Below are 17,395 nucleotides of genomic sequence, written 5' to 3' on the forward strand. Positions count from 1 at the left end.
AGTGATGTTTAATTTCAGAAATAGAACTCAAAGACTGATGGCGATGTGGTCTCTGGGTACGAGTCTTTGCTGAAAATACTTAAATGATGAGATTCGCATGTAATGTCAACTTAAAATTCAAATAACAATAAACATGTAATGCTCTGAATTTTCTTTATTTTCTAATAATTCTTTAAACCACTCTACAAAATGCTCTATAACATTACTTAAGAAAACCTCTGCAAAATTTAAGGTGGAAATTAGACTGTTTATCTACCATCAAAATATCGTGCAAACACTTATTTTCTTTGAAAATATTTAACTTTGTGAGATTCTTTAGAGGTGATGGTATATTTTAATTCTATCTATACCACAGAGAATTTACCCCAAACGTATAACTCTTCAAAATAAAATAACATATATTTCTTTGCACTGTCTCTGATTAAGTTTAGTTTGTTTTCCTAGAAGTTAAAACTAAGCTCAACCCCCTTTCCCCAATCATAGCCTTGAGGTTATGGCAGATTTGTACAAAGTATATCAACTACTCCTTGGATTCTTCACCCAGGGACATCAATGGTTCATGTCATCACAGGTAGAAGAGAGAATTGGCTAATTCCAAACTTGGTTCTTTATGGATGCTCTGTGCCACCAGAAAGGTCAGCTTGTGTGCATAGAGGCATGGTGCTGGGATACTGATTAAGCCCTGAGGAAGAAAAGATATTGACCATAATTAAGAGGATAACTTTTTCTTCAAAGTATTTTTTTCTGAGTGTTTTCATCTACTGGTTACATGTACAATATAATATGTTTCTGGGTAAACAATAACCCAATTCAAACAACGAAGGGCAACCTCACTCACTGGGAACTTAAGCTCACTCGGTGAGACAGGGTGGAGGGCCAATCTGGCTTCCCAGTGCTGGGAGCTGGGAGCCAGCGCACTCAGGGTGAATCTCAGTTTCCTATGACCTCATGTTCCAAGGGCTTCAGAGCAAACCTTGGCCTTGGCCAAATGCACAGGAACATGGAGTAGACGCAAGCCTGTTAACACTTCCCGCCAGGCATAACATCTGAGCTGGCTTTAGTTTCCTTATTTGTAACATGGAGATAAAAATACCCTGATTTCCTCCCAGGCTTTATTATTATGTATATAATAAAGTCCTCTAGAAACTATAAGTATTAATTTAGTATAACGGTTATTGCCATTTTGTTTCTATGACAAACTGGGTCCTTCTGCTGTGGACTTAAGGAGTCATTCACTCATTCCTCCTTTGTGAAAAGTCAGGTATTGTGCTATGCCTACGGATACAAAGGTGAATCAGGTGACAATTCCTCGGTGGTAATCTTCAGTACCATACATACTTACACAGGGAAACAGCTTTCACTCACCATCCAATTGTAGTACAAGTGACACATCTTGAATGTAAGTCTCTGCATGTGGTCGGGCTTCAAGCCATTGTCATCATAGATGACATTATAGTAGGTGGGATTAACAGTTCCCCGAGAGGCGGCCTGGCTGACCAAGTAAAAGTCATACCTGAGGGGGAAAAGAAATGAATGAATGTGGGAAAGGAGGCAAACGGAATAAGGCCAAACCTAAACAACACACAATGAACGTTTTGTTAAAAGTTGGTTTCCCAACGGCACTTGCCATTCAGAACGCGTTGCTTGTGAATCCACGACCGTGCCAAGTGGGGGGTTCTCCACGGTTTGGCTCATTTCTGTAAAGAACCGTGGCACACACTTCTTCCTGACCACAATCACCGACAGTTTGGAGCTTAGAACCAGAGAGGCAAAAAATAAGAAGGAGAGAACTAAAACCAATCCAGGTAGCTTTCTGCTTACCAGTTTTTGTGCTTTGTTTTACCATTTTTTAAATTAAATACATATTCCTTAGAAAAACAATGCAAAACAAAGAAAATAAAAAATACCCACAATCTTCCTTTCCCTAGAGATACAATAAAAATTTTCTAAATTAGGAGTTTTTTTCATTTGTTGCAAAAATGTGGTATGCCAAGTCATTTGCTTGATTTATGTCATTTAAAGGGTGCAAAGGAAGGAATGACTAATAGGACAATGAACGTCAATGAGCACTTCCAAACAAAAATTTTCCAGAATTATCCATGGAGACAAGATTTTTCTTTTTTTTTTCTTTGCCATTAGCAATAGTCAACCTATTTCACCTTCACTCTTCCTCTCAATTTTTTTTCTGAGTATCAAAGGAAGAACCCCAAGTTACTCTTACTCCTCTAATCATCCCTTCTGAACCATGGGAAACTCATGCCTGTATGAACCAATGTATGGACTAAATATACATTTTGGCCAAGTGCTGAATGAACAAGTATTAAAGTGTTTCGTAAAGCCAAGGCCAAATCCAAATATTTGCCATCATGGAAGAAACCTCTGGGATGCAAGGATCACTGTGGAGTTTTAAGCATTTTAATTATTTTTTTTAAATATTGTAAATGTTTTCAATATTGAACTTTTAAAAGTTGATGTTATAGTGTGAGAAAAGTAACTCCTTAGCCCTGTCAGCTTCTAAATTTGCTCCTGCATCCCTCAATTGCATACTCATGATTCTTAATAGATACATTCATTGAGATCAGTGGGGAGAGATTTTGGCTCTAACAGTTCGGGTGTAGCTGAAGGTGATACTGCCACCAAGCTACCAGGCTTTCCCTCCTCTCTAACTGGCTGAGGTCAAAACTCAGCTCCTTTGTGACTCCTGGCCACAGTGCTTTGGTTGATGTGTAACCCTACAAACGAAGCTCTGCACTGCTTGGAATTAGATGCTTTCTGAATACTTTAAGAAGCTGACTTAAGGTCCTTGTCCTCCCCCATTTTCCATTTCTAGTATTGTTCTTGCATTTGCCACTTCACATAATCCCTGAGGAAAATTTTGTACTTAATCTAGAAATGTCACAATGGAGCAAGGTGGTCAGTGTTCAAAATGGTCTGATTTCCACCCGCAGTTCAGCTTTCATGGCACTCAGACTCCTCACATCACCTTCCACAGACCTTAACTGTAATTCAGAGGCTTCGGCCCTGTGTGTTGATTTGGGCCTTGAATTTGAAACCACAGCTTGATTTTTTTCATGATATATTAATATGTATGAAGCATCTTCACTTGCCTGCAGCCCTGCAGGCTTCCTGCTAAATCTCAGCATCAACTGCTCCGGAGGACACCTGCTTTCTTCTAGGAGTCCCCACCCAGGGCCCCCAAAGCTTACACCACTATTTATGTTACACCATCCTGACTACCCTCCAATCTAGGGGGAATCCATACAGCTGTACCGGCATTATGCAGAAACAGGGAGAAACTTAACTGCATAAAAGATAAAAGTTATGCTAGCATACCTTGTATTTAACAGTTACAGCTGAATACACTATAATTGGGAGTGTGGGGGATAAAACAATAATTAATTAATACCTGGTATTTGAGCTGGATTCTGTCACACTACTCAGCAGCTGTGGGACTTCGTATTCAAGAAGTGTTTTTAGCTGGCCATCCCCTACCCCATGACGGTAAACAATTATCCGTGCTGGCAAACTATGGTTATATTTGTACCATGTCTTGACTGCTCCTGCAGAATTTGGAGCTAGTAAGAAAAGAATGCCTTGCCCAATGTCAACAAAAAATAACATTTCCATATATTTCAATGTTTAAATAATTTTGCTATTTCAGACCACTGCAAAGTAGGGTAATACCTAATTTGGGTTGTATTTGCAATAATATAAAAATAAGTAAACTTAGGGAGCATTCCTTCCTTCTTCTCTGCTATTTGAAGAATCATAATGGTTTCTATGGCATAATATATTCTTAAACTTAGCATATCTCCTTAGTAATATTTTAATATTTAAGCAACAAATTAAAATATAATTCATGCAGTAGACACACAAATGCCTAAAACCAAATTAACACTAATTTAGTTTCTTCGAGTCTTTAAATCCTCTCAATAGATATGGACTAGATAATTTATATCATTTTCTTAATGAGAATAAATATGAAAACATGAGGAAATGACTTGGCTGCTCCTCTGCAATCATCTCTTCACACTGACTCACCCAATTATGTTCCAATTCTCATTGACGATATGAACTCTGAAAACACTTCCACTCACTCTACCTAGAAATTGCCTAAACAGCAGAAGCCAGGCAGCAACTGCTACCCAGAAGAAACTTTTAATTACAACTGCTAAAAATAATTTACCAGGTTTTGAAGTGAGTGGAAAGTAACATGATGTAATGACTTTTCATATATATACTGCACAATTGTTTTAAAAGATTTTATCATCCAGGAAATTCATTTCAGTCCAATAGAAGATAATCAATAATGTAGTTTCATTACCAACCTGTACCACAGACTTCAAATTTTTTGAAAAAAAATATTTACAACTCCCCAAAGTTTAAAAATGGGAAAATGTAGATTAAGAGAGGGAGGGATTGTACAAGTCACACTGAGAGATCTAGGCCAGGGCTGGTGAGGAAGTGGGAACCCTGCATCCGTCTTTGCACTGCTGTCTTAGCACTGCATCTCGCTGTGAAGAGGCCGTGGTTCCTCATCTGCTGTCTCCCCATCTTCTCCTGCTATGCCACTTTATCTGTTAGCATCCTTATCCCAAGCCCGAAGGCTTCTCTCCTATGTCTAGACTTAACACTGCTGTGTCATAATCCTAGCTCTCTAGGGAGGAGGTGTCTTCTGGCCTTCAAACTGCTTGCCAGGGATACCAGCAGCCACAAAATTTACTTCTAGTTCTTTATTTATCACACACAGACAAATGTAAATGCTACATAATCTGACTAATAACCTGAGTCAGCATATAGCTTTGGGGATCTTCAACTGAGTGACAGTTAACATAGATAGGCTTAGGGGAAGACACCTGTCTGGTCTGATATAAGCATGTGGACTCTAGGTCTGAAGGAACAATCTTGGAGCCCCCCCACATGCTATGTTTTTAGTACCAGTCATGAAAACTTTCAAGCAATCTGCAATATCAGTAGTTGCTTTCTGAAGGATACAGCGGGAAAACCACCTAAAGTAAGCAAAGGACAAAAGCAAAGTTCAACTTCAAGATTTCTACTATAAACATGCATTAATATTAAATTAAGGAATAAACATTATGAGTAAAAATCAATTTTCACAATTTTTCATATGCTATATGATCACAACTATATTAAAAAGTCCCTCTCTCCAAAATAAATTTATTGAGAAGAGAAACTAAAGTGTAGTCATCAGACGTATCTGAGTTCAAATTCTGGCCAGTATACTCACCAGCATGTAACTGTGCCATGTGAACCTAAGCCCAGTTTCCTCATCTGTATCAAGGAGTTTTACAAGATACCATTGTGGTAAAAATTAAATTAGATTATGTAAAATACTTATCGCAATTCTTGGTATACAGTAAACACTAATAAATAGAGGCTACTGTATTATTATTATAAAGGAATGTATTAGTTTAGCAGTAGTTCTGCTTTCAAAATATTCAAAGCTTTCTCAAGCATAAACTTCCATTTCTATAGATGAGCCTTTGGAACTTGAAATCTTAACAAGAGTAATTTATCTAGATTTTAGAAGAAAGAAAGTTCTTTTGCTAACGTCATCAGTTAATTAAAAGCACTTGGAAAATGAAATGACTTAGTGATAAGTATGCACCAACAATATTACAGTTCTCTAAACATATGCAACAATAGTAACACAATTAGGAATGCTGTTAACAAAGTGGAAGCCCTGTGAGAGGTCAGCAAGATCATTTCTCCCCTAGTAGCATCAATTTTGACAACTACCTATAGATGAGAGTACCTCTGTGGGAGTCCAAAAGTCCAATGGAGAAGTTCCAGCACACCGTTGGAGTAAATAATCCAAGAACACATGCATTGAAGAGGGTAAGAAGAACAGATTCACTTTACCTGCATCATACCTTCCCCAAGGCAGCACTGTTTGGTGCCATGAGAGACCTGCTTCAGCCTGTGATTTCTCCCACAGGGGAAAGTGAGGGCACAGTGAGTGAGCACCCAGCCCCTCCAGCTGAGCAGGAGGCTGGCTATGATGCTCACTTCTTTCTCACTTCACCCAGAACACCAAGTTGATTGGCATAGCTGAGAGGTTGGGACAGTCTGGGAGCAAGGAAGAGAGGCTGTGAATCCTACTAATTACTCCATGGGCTCCATAAGGAAGCCCACCCATGAACTACTTGGGATTCCTTGCCTGAAGAACACCCCAAATGGCCCACAGACACCCTAAATGCTCCACACATTGCACTGCTACCACCTCTAGGCCAGCTTCCAGAGTGCTCCCCCACAGATGGTCAGGACAAGTGTCTCATATAGACAGATAGCTCAACTCTGCATGATTAAGAGAAGGCACACAAACTTGAGCATTACAAGGCACCATCACAAGGAAAACAAATGGGAGGCTCTCAGTGCCTGGCTTTGTAAAATTGAGAGAAAGCCTACAAACTTAAGAATTCTTCTCAAGAGGGAACAAGAGGTGTGGAGTGCGCATGTCCATAGAAAAGTGTAAGAGAGCCTCAGAATCCCTAGCCAGGCTGACTGGTGAAGTTGTTTCTCTACTGAAACCAGTCAGTAAAAACTAGAGGAGGATGACTGATTCTGCAAATGTAAAGACAGCAGTGCAAGGCTTCAAGGAACACAAAAAATCAAGGAAATATGACACCACCAAAGGAACACAATAATATTCCAGTAACTGATCCCAAAGAAATTGCCTGACAAAGAATTAAAAATAATTTTTTTAAGAAAGCTCAGCAAGGGCCGAGCCTGTGGCCCAGTCGGGAGAGTGCGGCGCTGGGAGCGCGGCGACTCTCCTGCCGCGGGTTCGGATCCTATATAGGAATGGCCAGTGCACTCACTGGCTGAGTGCCGGTCACGAAAAAGAAAGCTCAGCAAGCTACAAGAAAACAGAGGTAGATCACAATGATAGAGAAAAACAACACATGAACAGAAAATAACTTCAATAAAGAGATAGAAATCATTTAAAAAGAGAACCAAACAAACTCTAGAGCTGAAGAATCCAATAAATGAAATGAAAAATGCAATAAAGAGCATCAACAGCAGACTTGAACAAGTAGAAGAATCTGTGAACTTAAGGACAGGTCATTTGAAAATACCCAGTCAGAAGAGAAAAATGAATAAAAGAATAAAAAGAAATAATGAAAGCCTATGGAATTTATGGGACACCATCAAGAGAGCTAACATCTGCATTATGGGAGTTTCAAAAGGAAAAGAGAGATAGAAAGGGGCAGGAAGTTTATTTAAAGAAATAATGGCTGAAATTTCCCAAATTTGGGGAGAAGTAGGGACACCCAGGTACATGAAACTCAAAAGTTTCCAAATAGCTTTAACCTGTGGAAAAATTCAACATGAACAAAGACAGAGAATTTTGAAAGCAGCAAGAAGAGAGGCTCATCATGTACAAGGGAACCCCCACAGGCTATTAGTAGATTTCGCATCAGAAACCTAATAAGCCAGGAGAGATTGGGATGATATATTCCAAGTGCTGAAAGAAAGAACCTGCCAACCAAGAATACTTTGCTCAGCAAAGCTGTCCTTCAGAAATGAAAGAGAGATAAAGACTTTCCAAGGCAAACAAAAGCTAAGGGAGTCCATTACCACTAGACCTGCCTTACAAGAAATACTAAAGGGAGTTCAAGCTAAAATGAAAGGATCATAATCAATAACATGAGAACATATGAAAGTGTAAAGATAAGCACATAGTTCACTGGTAAAGATAAGCACATAGTTAAATTCAGAATACTGCAATATTGCAATGATAGTGTGTAAGTCACTTATAATTCTAGTATAAGATTGAAAGAAAAAAGTGTTAAAAATAACTATAGCTACAATAACTTGGTAATAAATACACAATATATGAAGATGTAAATTGTGACATCTAAAACATAAAATGTTGAGGGAGGGAGTAAAAATAAAGAGTTTTTGTCTGTGATTGAAATTAAGGTGTAATCAACTTAAAATAGACCATTATTACTATAAGTGGTTTTATTTAAGTCTCACGGTAACCACAAAGCAAAAACCTATAGTAGATACACAAAAGATAAAAAGAATGGAATCCAATCATGTCACTATAGAAAATCATCAAATCACAAAGGAAGACAGCAAGGGAGGAATTAGGAACAAATGATCTACAAAACAGCCAGGAAACACTGAGCAAAATGGCAATAGTAAGTCCTTATGTATCAGTAATTATTTTACATATAAATAGATTAAATTCTCTACTCCAAAGACACAGAGTGGCTAAATGGACAGAAAACAAGACCCAACTATATGCTGCCTACAAGAGATTCACTTCAGCTTTAAGGACACATAGACTGAAAGTAAAGGGATGAAAAAAAAATATCCCATGCAAATAAAAACCCAAAGAGAGCAGAGGTAGCTGTACTCAGATGAAATAGGCTTTTGTCAAAAAACTCATAAAAGATAAAGAAAGTATTTATTTAATGATAAAGGGGTCGATTCATCAAGAGGATATATAAATTGTAAATATATATGCACATAACATCAGAGCACCTAAATATAAGGGTACTTCACAAATTTCATGCAAAAATAGTATCAAAAGGTAATATGAATCTTTCCATGAACATTTTTGAAGTGCCCTTGTATATAAAGCAAATATTAAAAGATCTAATGGGAGAAATAGACAGAACAATACACTCCTTAGCAACCAATAGGTCAAAAAAGAAATCAAAAAATATCTTGAGACAAATAAAAAGGGAAATGCAACATACCAAAATTTATGGGATGTAGCAAAAGCAGTTCTAAGATGAAGTTTATAGTGATAAACACCTTTAGAAGAAAGAAATCTCTTAAATAAAATATCTAACTTTATACCTCAAAGAACTAGAAAAACAAAAAAATGCAAATTAAATCCAAAATTAGCAAAAGGAAGGAAATAATGATTAGGGCAGAACTAAGTAAAATGGAGATGAGAAAAACAACAGAAAAGATAAAAGAAACTAAGAGATGGTTTTTTGAAAAGATAAACAAAATTGACAAACCTGTAGCTAGACTAATAAAAAAAGAAAGAAGGCTCAAATAAATAATATCAGAAATAAAAAAGGAAACATTACAACTGATACCACAGAAACACCCCAAAATTGGATAAAATTGGAGGAGAAATGGATAAATTCCTAAAAACACACAGCCTACCAAGACTGAATCAAGAAGAAATAGAAAATCTGAACAGACCAATAATGAGCATGGAGATTGAATTAGTAATCGAAAATTTCCCAACAAAGAAAACCTGATAGCTTCACTAGCAGATTCTACCAAACGTTAGAGAAGAATTCACAACAATCCTTCTCAAACTTTTCCAAAAAAATTGAAGCTTCCAAACCAATTTTATGAGGCCAACATTATCCTGATACCAAAGCCAGACAAAGACACTTTAAGAGAAAAAATTATAGGCCAATACTGCTGATGAACATAGATGCAAAATCCTTGACAAAACACTAGTAAGCCAAATACAACAACATATTAAAAGAATTGTACACCATGATCAAGTGGGATTTATTGCTAGAATGCAAGGATGGTTACAAGATGAATCAGTTCTGGACATTTAATGTCCAGTATGTTGACTATACTTAATAGTAATGTATTATGTACTTGAAATTTGCCAAGAGAGTAGATCTTAAGTATTCTCACCACACACAAAAAAGGTAACTATGTGAGGTGATGGATATGTGAATTAGCTTGATTGAGGTAATTATTTCACAATGTATTCATATATCAAAACATCATGTTGTACACCTTAAATATATAAAATTTTTATTTGTCAATTATATCTCAGTAAAGCTGGAAAAAACTGATGGAAAAATTTCCCACAAATGGTGACTATTTGGGGAGAAAAACTAAGGTGGATCCCTTCCTCACTCTTTACACCAAAATAAATTCTAGATGCATAAAGAAAAAAAAAAAGGAAGTCCTTTATCAACTTGATTAATGAAGTGACATATTAACAGGAATCTCATAAACCTGTAATGAAGTGTAGGCACACCAAGTCTGGTGCTATTTTTCCTGTTTCCCACAGCCCTTAATGTGTATCTGACTACAAATTTATCAGCACCGTCCTCTAATCAACTGAGCTAACCAGCCAGTCCTTAACTACAAATTTAATGGAGTAAATCAAATAACTTAAGCCAGGAAGAAAACATTTTGCAAGCAACTCCTACAGTTTCAAAACACATTGTTTAGTTGCAAATATTAAAACAATTCTAGGAACTACAATCTAATGCGTACTGTGAGCCAAAGGCATTATCCCTAATGTTGCCTATGTTTTTAATAGCTGTGTGAGCCACATCAAGTGTCTGAGCATCAATAACAATAACAACAACTAGCTCATATTGAGCATTTACTAAGGGTGGCAACGTTCTAAGCACTTTATCTTACATAATTCCCATGAATGCCTTATGAAATAGGCACCATTATTATCCCCATTTGACAGATTACTGCAGTGAGGCACAGAAAAATTAAATAACTAGACCTCGGTTACAGATAAGTAAGCGGCAGATCAGGGTAAAAATCCAGGGAATCGGATTCCAAAACTCAACCGCTTGACATAATATATGTAAAGTACCTAGTACAGTGTCCAGTACAATGTAGACACTCAGAAAATAAATAAATGTACAAGAATTTCTGCACATCCATAATTTGGAGAATATGACTAGAACACAAACAATAGTTTGTCCTAATGAATGTATAAAAAGTTCTTTAATGAGGCTACATATTACCCCAACATCATCAATCACATTTTTATATGTAAGTGCAATTTACGACCATAAGCATTGGTGTATAAAATATAGGTGAATAATACAAACTATTTCTTGCTGTTATGTTCTTCAGTTAAACCACAATTAATAGTCTAACTAACTGAAGAATACGTTAGGTAGATTTGAAGGTACCTGGTGATTCTGGGGTTAACACTGGCCACAAATCCAACCACCACCACTTCCTTGCGGAATGCATCTTTACAGACATCAATACCGACCACCATCAGGGACTTTAACTATAAAATTAAATTTGTCATGATTTAATGGGATGAGATATCACTTCCCCAAACAATGATTTAATATGAAGGGTTTTTTATTTTAATGTTTTAGTTAACATAATGTATCCAAAATGTTTCATTTCAACATGTAATCAGCATTTCAACATATAATCAATATAAAATCTTCTAATGAGATGTGTTACATTTTTTCTAATATGAAGTTTTTTAAAACTGTCCCCAATTTCCAACTTACTTAAGTTAAGCTATGTGTCAGGGAGATCAAGATCCTGATGACACAGATTATTAAACCAGAAACCAGAGAGACTTAAAGATGGAGGGAAGAATATAATACATACTTTGCTTAAAAGACTTGCTATAGTCTAAAATAGCCATCATCCTTCGTGGGGGTGGGCAAGGAGCACCAGTGGCTAAAGAGATTCTGGCAAAGAGGTCAGTCTATTTATCCCATGCCTCTGGTCCAAGGAAACAAGAAGAGGAATTCAATTCCCCATTCTTGAGATCTCACTTGGCTATGCACCTCCGGTGGGGGTGCTAGGGGTAAACGCACCCATTCTGGTTATGTGCATGTAAGAGAAAGGGCAATATGCCCTCATTTCTCATTCTCCTCACTTTCTCCCATGGTGGCTTCAGTTCAGGAAAGAGAAGAGGACTTTCTCAGTTCCCACCACAGTTAGGAGGTTCAGATCACACGCTATGCCAGTTCTCCAAGCTCTGGGGAGGCCTGATCCGAGGTGCAAGGCTATTCTGAGAGTGAGCACCCTGCTGAAAGCAGGTAAAAGCAGAGGCTATGGAACACAGATTTTAAAATAGCAGCTGGGAAGACCCAAATCAAGTTCCTCCAATTCCAGGGCAAACTGGATTCTCTGTCACGATACATTCTAAGTTAGCAGCTTAACAGAAGCTCTTTGAGAACAGTGGCCATACTTCACCTTTTGGATATCCCTGCAGTGCCTTGTGGAATGCCACAGCCCGGGGTAAAAGCTCAACAAACCAATAAACCAAATAATTCTGGGATCATGTGATAATATGAGGGTACTTCAAAAAGTTTGTGGGAAAATGGAATTAAAAGATAATACAAATCTTTCCATGAACTTTTTGAAGACCCCTCGTTATCTCCTACTTTTGTTTTTAAAAAATTAATTGATTAATTGATTACTGAAAGGTAAAACGTGACAGAGTCCTCACAGGTATCTCCACAGCCCATAGCTCGCCTTCGAGTTTGCAGGCCATTTGCATGGCGACCCTGGTGGCAATACTCATCATCATCCCCTGTTTATTCAAGGTCCGAGCAAGGATACACTGGCTTGGGACTGGGCAGTCACAGCTCAAATATTTTTTAATAGAATTATAATAGTTCTGATCAGAAGGCAGAATGCACATCACCTAAAAGCAAAAGACAGCAGAAGATAAAATCAATTTACTTATGCTTAGAAGTAGCTTTTGAAAAAATGAATAATACATGGACTCTTTAAACATCTTTTGCCGTAAGTTCCCCAGAAACAAATATTAACATGCCTACAGTTCCCTTAAATGGCCTTTAAACCATGGGTGAATTGATCAATGCCACTTGAAATGCCTTTTCATCAGCCACTCAGTCTGCAAAGCTCCACTCCAATCCTACCCATTGCCCTTGGCTTTTCCTTCCTCCTCATTTCTCTCCTGACTTGTTAGTCCGCTCAAATTCCTTTCTCACCTAGCGCCTTCTCTGGCTATCTCTGCAAGCCCTCCCCAACCCACTTTGCAGTGGCTCTTGCCTATGGCTTTCTAGCTCTCATTCTCACTGGACCCTTGCTCAACCCCACCCAAAGATAAGGGAAGTGGAGAATTAGCGTAAACGATGGTACTTTTCCCATTGGGTACCAGATAATCAAGACAAAGGAAACAAACCAACCAATCCATTTTTTTTTTTTTTCTTTCTTACTGGGAGTTGAGAATAGGGATATGGGGAAGGGAACATAAGGATAAAGAAGCTTCAGGTCCTCTAGTACTTTTAATTCCACCCATCTTTGTAACTACTCCTACTTATCAGGTGTTTCCCACACTGAAGGGCCCCTCCTGGACTACCCTCGTCTCCTTTCCACCTTTTATTCTCTACCTTCAAAAGCCCCCAAATTGTAGAAGAGGTAGGCATGTTCATGACTAGAAAACAAAAATAAAATGACATTCTACCTATAGAACTGTTTAACATCATAATGTCAAAAGTTAAAATTATTTACATTTAATTATATAAAGTGGGGGAAAATATTTTTAAATTGTCAGCAAAATCCTCATAGAGGCCTTCCTTCCTTCCATCCTAGGAGTTTGGTTCCAAGCTAGGTAAGCAGCAGAACAAGGCAGTTGCCCAATGAGGACAGGACTGAGAGAAGATGGGACCAAACAAGACCAGCTACACACCAGGGATGGAGAAGTCAGCACATACGTGGAGGGAAACAGGAGCCATGTTCCTCACTATCAGAGAAGGAGGCACAGATATGGAGAGGGGAAAAGCTTTTCTGTGTATTGGGTTAGAACTACACACAGTTGTCCCTCGGCATCTGTGTGGGATTGGTTCCAGGACCTCCTATAGACACCAACTGTGGATGTTCAAGTCCCTTATCTAAAAAGGCATAGTATTTGCATATAACCTACGCAATCCTACCGTGTATTCTAAATCATCTCTATATTACTCTTAAAACCTAATACAATGTAAACGTTACGTAAATAGCTGTCATGCTGTTTTAAAAAAAAATTTTTTACTGTTTTATTATTTTTTATTGCTTTTTTTAAAAAAAGATATTTTCAATCTGCAGTTGGTTGAATCTGTAGAGGTGGAACCCACAGATATGGAGGGCCAACTGTAGATATATATGTGTGTGTATATATATGAGTGTGTATACATAAGTAGGTACACACACATATTTCCTAGCTCTGCCCATTGAGAAAGCCTGGAACAGCAACATCCCAGTAACAAATATGCACACGCAGTGCCCACATGCTTTCTAAATACTATTCTCTACCAAAAGGAATCAGGGCTCCTTGGAGCAATATCTGATTCCAGGACTGGAGAGCAAAACTACAAGATGCCAGAAAGTAAGGAAATGTTTCAAGGAAGATGAGGACATATGAAAAAGGCACAGAATCCAGCTTGAATGAGGCTCCCACTGGCAAAATGAGAGACAATTTGTGCATCAAAATAAATAATAATAAATAAATATAGTAACAGATTATAACCCATTAAATAAAATAGGAGTTCATGAGTCAATACTGATATAAATAAACAAGCAAACAAAGAAATGGGAAAAAGAGAAAGTTATTCCTATGCCACCTAATCAATAAAGAAGGAATGACGGAATTAGAAAATCACCATTTGATAGACATCATAGTGATAACAGATTGAGGCAAGAATTATCAATGGATGCTAACACCAGTGGGTAAAAGTTTGATGAGAAATAGGGTACTTATATACTCTCAAATTATCTATACACACACACAAAAAAAATTAACCGCAAAGAGAAAAAGAGTAAGTTAACAGTGGAGAAATCCAGCAGATAGCACTTTAATCAATCAAGCACCAGCTGGTAGGACATAGTAAGAACACAGCATCATTTTAACTCTTGTCAAAAGTGCAATATATGAATTTAATCATGAGAAAACATCGGACAAATCCAAATTGGGGGACATTATCTATACAAAATGACTGGCCTGTACCCTCCAAAACTGGACGGTCATCAAAGTCAAGGAAAAACTAGGGAACTATTCCAGATTGAAGGAGAAACTAAAGAGACAGGATAACTAAGTGCAACGAGTTAGATCCTTTTACTACAGTGGATATTATTGGGACACATGAAGAATAGTTTCCTGATTTTGATGGTTGTCCTTTGATTCTATAGGAGCATAATCTTGTTTATAGGAAATACACTAAAGTATTCAAGGGTAATGGGGCATCGTGTCTGTAACTTACTCTCAAACGGTTCAGGATAAAAGATAGGAAATGATAATGCAAATATGGCAAAATATCAATAATTAGCAATTCTGGGTCAAGTATATACAAGAGTTCTTTCTACTATTCTTGCAACTCATCTGTAAGTTTGATTTTATTTAAGTAAAAAATAAATACTCTTAGGGTGAGAATTTTCTTTAATATAACATCCTTTGGACCATTTTTTTGTGTCTGGCCAAAAGAGAAAAAAAAAAGATAGCTAAGCTAGTTCGCATGAGATATGAACAGGAATGTTGGGAATTGGGTGGAATGAGCTAAGGAGAAGAGAAGAGGGGATGGAACAGACAGAAAAAGCACTGCAGCATCAGGGCAGGCAAGGGCCTAGTAGAAGAGAAAAAATTTCCAGGAAATAGGAATGGTTAAGAGATTTTAAGAACAATGATGTCCATTTTAACTTGTCTGGAATGTTGGAATGTGGTGTAATCATGCCATGGCCCCAAACAGTCTGCAAAGTCAGCTATACACACATGCATGCACAACTTTGGGAAATGATGCAATTTCGGATGTCCCAAAGAGTGATGCGGTACAGGAGGAAATGGCACGCACAAAAGATGAACCACACAGAAGGAGGCAAGAAGTCAGAGAAAGCGGGAACTTGGGACCATAGGGGACTCAGAAAAATCTAAACCCTCCAAGAACCCCTGAAATACTGGGGAGAACGCTGGTTACCCCAGCATTTATGGGATAAGGTGGGAGTCAATTTCACTTAAATATTAAGTAAAAGATCACCCCTAGTAAATTGAAAAATATGCAGACATTCAAGAGGCTAATAAAGGGGTAACAAAAATACTTAAAAATCAATATTAGAAATATAAAAGGGAAATGAAATACTGATTAAAATACACAGATTAGTACTTTCTTGAGTGCTCTGGGGAAATGCAGAGCAATTTATAAACATATCATGGGAGAATATGTTCAGATCCTTTCTAAGACTGTAGATGTAAGGAAAAAATTTAAATTACATATCAAAAAACAAACAGTATCCTATACTTACCAACTGAACACCAGGATCAACATGTTGCTGTACAGCTCTAAAGAATGCAGCTGGGTTTTCTTGTACTTTTATGCTACATAAAAAGATTAATTTTGAAGCTATATAATTCCCTTCTTTGTAGCACATAGTCATATGGCATTAGAACTAGCACAAATAGATTTTCATAACAGACTAGTAATTATAGGAAAAAATCATTAGAGAAAAATGAAAATCTTTTGAGTCTGAAATTGTTTCTATCACTACAAGATATGCCAAAAATATTTTAAAATAATTTTTGTTAGCATAAAAAATAGTGCAGTGGAAAATTAAATTTTCTAAATTGTACAGAATCCCTACGATTAATTCTCTTCTTCAAAGTGGGGTTGAAAGTAAACTTTTAAAATCACAAGTCTCATAATATCAAGTATCTGAAACACGATTCAAGTTAAAGCAGGATTGCTATTTCTCCAGTACTCAATCTCTATGGGAATTTTAAGATAAATGTTTTAGGAATCACCAGGTTTATGAGACCAAGATATTCAGCTAATCTTCATGATTCAGACAAAACAATTTTTCTTCCTTTATAGTGGCCTGTTTGGAAGCTGGAATACCTAGCCTTAATCCATCAATCAGTCAGCAAGTATTTATCAATTAACTCTTCTGCGCCTACATTATGTTAGGGGCTGGAAGCTACAGAAATAATTCCCCCACACGGGAATTTATAAATCTAGTATCCTTATGTAGAATCAGCCTCTTTTATGTGTTTATAATTGAATTGTCTCAATGCCCAGTGACCTTTAAAAACTGCCCAGCAGGTGGCAGAACCACTGACTCCTGATTGCTGATTCTATCAGAGCTACGTGAATGCCTGGCTGCAGCCTTTCCAAACTAAATGCTTCTGACTTTTCCAGTTCAAACTCTTGTGCTCCAACTCAGCCGCTCTTACAGTCCGCTCCTTCTAAAATCATCAGGCAAATGTTTTAAATGGAGAAGCTATGCATATAAATCTAACGGGTAAATGGATACTTCATGAGAAAGAAAAAGGATGGAATAAAACATGGGCTTTCAAATAAAACAGGCCATGGACAGAACCCGGGCTTGGGCTTGTTCCCAGAATTCACATGAGAAAGAGTCTGTGAAGCCAGCCCAGGCTTCTTTCATAATCTTTTCCTGCTTTATTAGCTCATGGGTTAAGAGGAATTAGAGCCATGAAACTCAAACCAGGCGATTTGTTAACAGATTTGGTAAGAGGAGAATTCCAAACAAAGAAGACTTTGGAAGTGACTATGGTTCTCAACAATGCTTGTGCTGCTGATGTAATTAATTAGCAACTGTGTGTTTAATTAATAACTTCCCACCCTGCCAATTAGGACATTTGCACCTCCACTGTAACAAAGAAAAAGAAGTTGATATGATGATCTTTTCTAAG

The 17,395-nt window shown here is 37.4% G+C and overlaps 1 protein-coding gene across 1 annotated transcript in view; it reads right to left on the bottom strand.

Annotated features, from left to right (window-relative positions):
* Nucleotides 1–565: 565 nt before the first annotated feature.
* PIWIL4 (piwi like RNA-mediated gene silencing 4) overlaps nucleotides 566–17,395 on the bottom strand; it is a 45,652-nt gene continuing 28,822 nt past the window's right edge. The window contains exons 13-20 of the mRNA XM_063095590.1: nucleotides 15,988–16,060; nucleotides 12,200–12,397; nucleotides 10,908–11,011; nucleotides 4,939–5,009; nucleotides 3,407–3,560; nucleotides 1,628–1,753; nucleotides 1,366–1,513; nucleotides 566–682 (exon numbers count right to left, since the gene is read on the bottom strand). Of these exons, the coding sequence (XP_062951660.1) occupies nucleotides 566–682; nucleotides 1,366–1,513; nucleotides 1,628–1,753; nucleotides 3,407–3,560; nucleotides 4,939–5,009; nucleotides 10,908–11,011; nucleotides 12,200–12,397; nucleotides 15,988–16,060 (991 nt within the window). The remainder of the gene's footprint in view (nucleotides 683–1,365; nucleotides 1,514–1,627; nucleotides 1,754–3,406; nucleotides 3,561–4,938; nucleotides 5,010–10,907; nucleotides 11,012–12,199; nucleotides 12,398–15,987; nucleotides 16,061–17,395) is intronic.

The sequence above is a fragment of the Cynocephalus volans genome, chromosome 4, assembly GCF_027409185.1.
Source record: "Cynocephalus volans isolate mCynVol1 chromosome 4, mCynVol1.pri, whole genome shotgun sequence".
Taxonomy (NCBI): domain Eukaryota; kingdom Metazoa; phylum Chordata; class Mammalia; order Dermoptera; family Cynocephalidae; genus Cynocephalus; species Cynocephalus volans.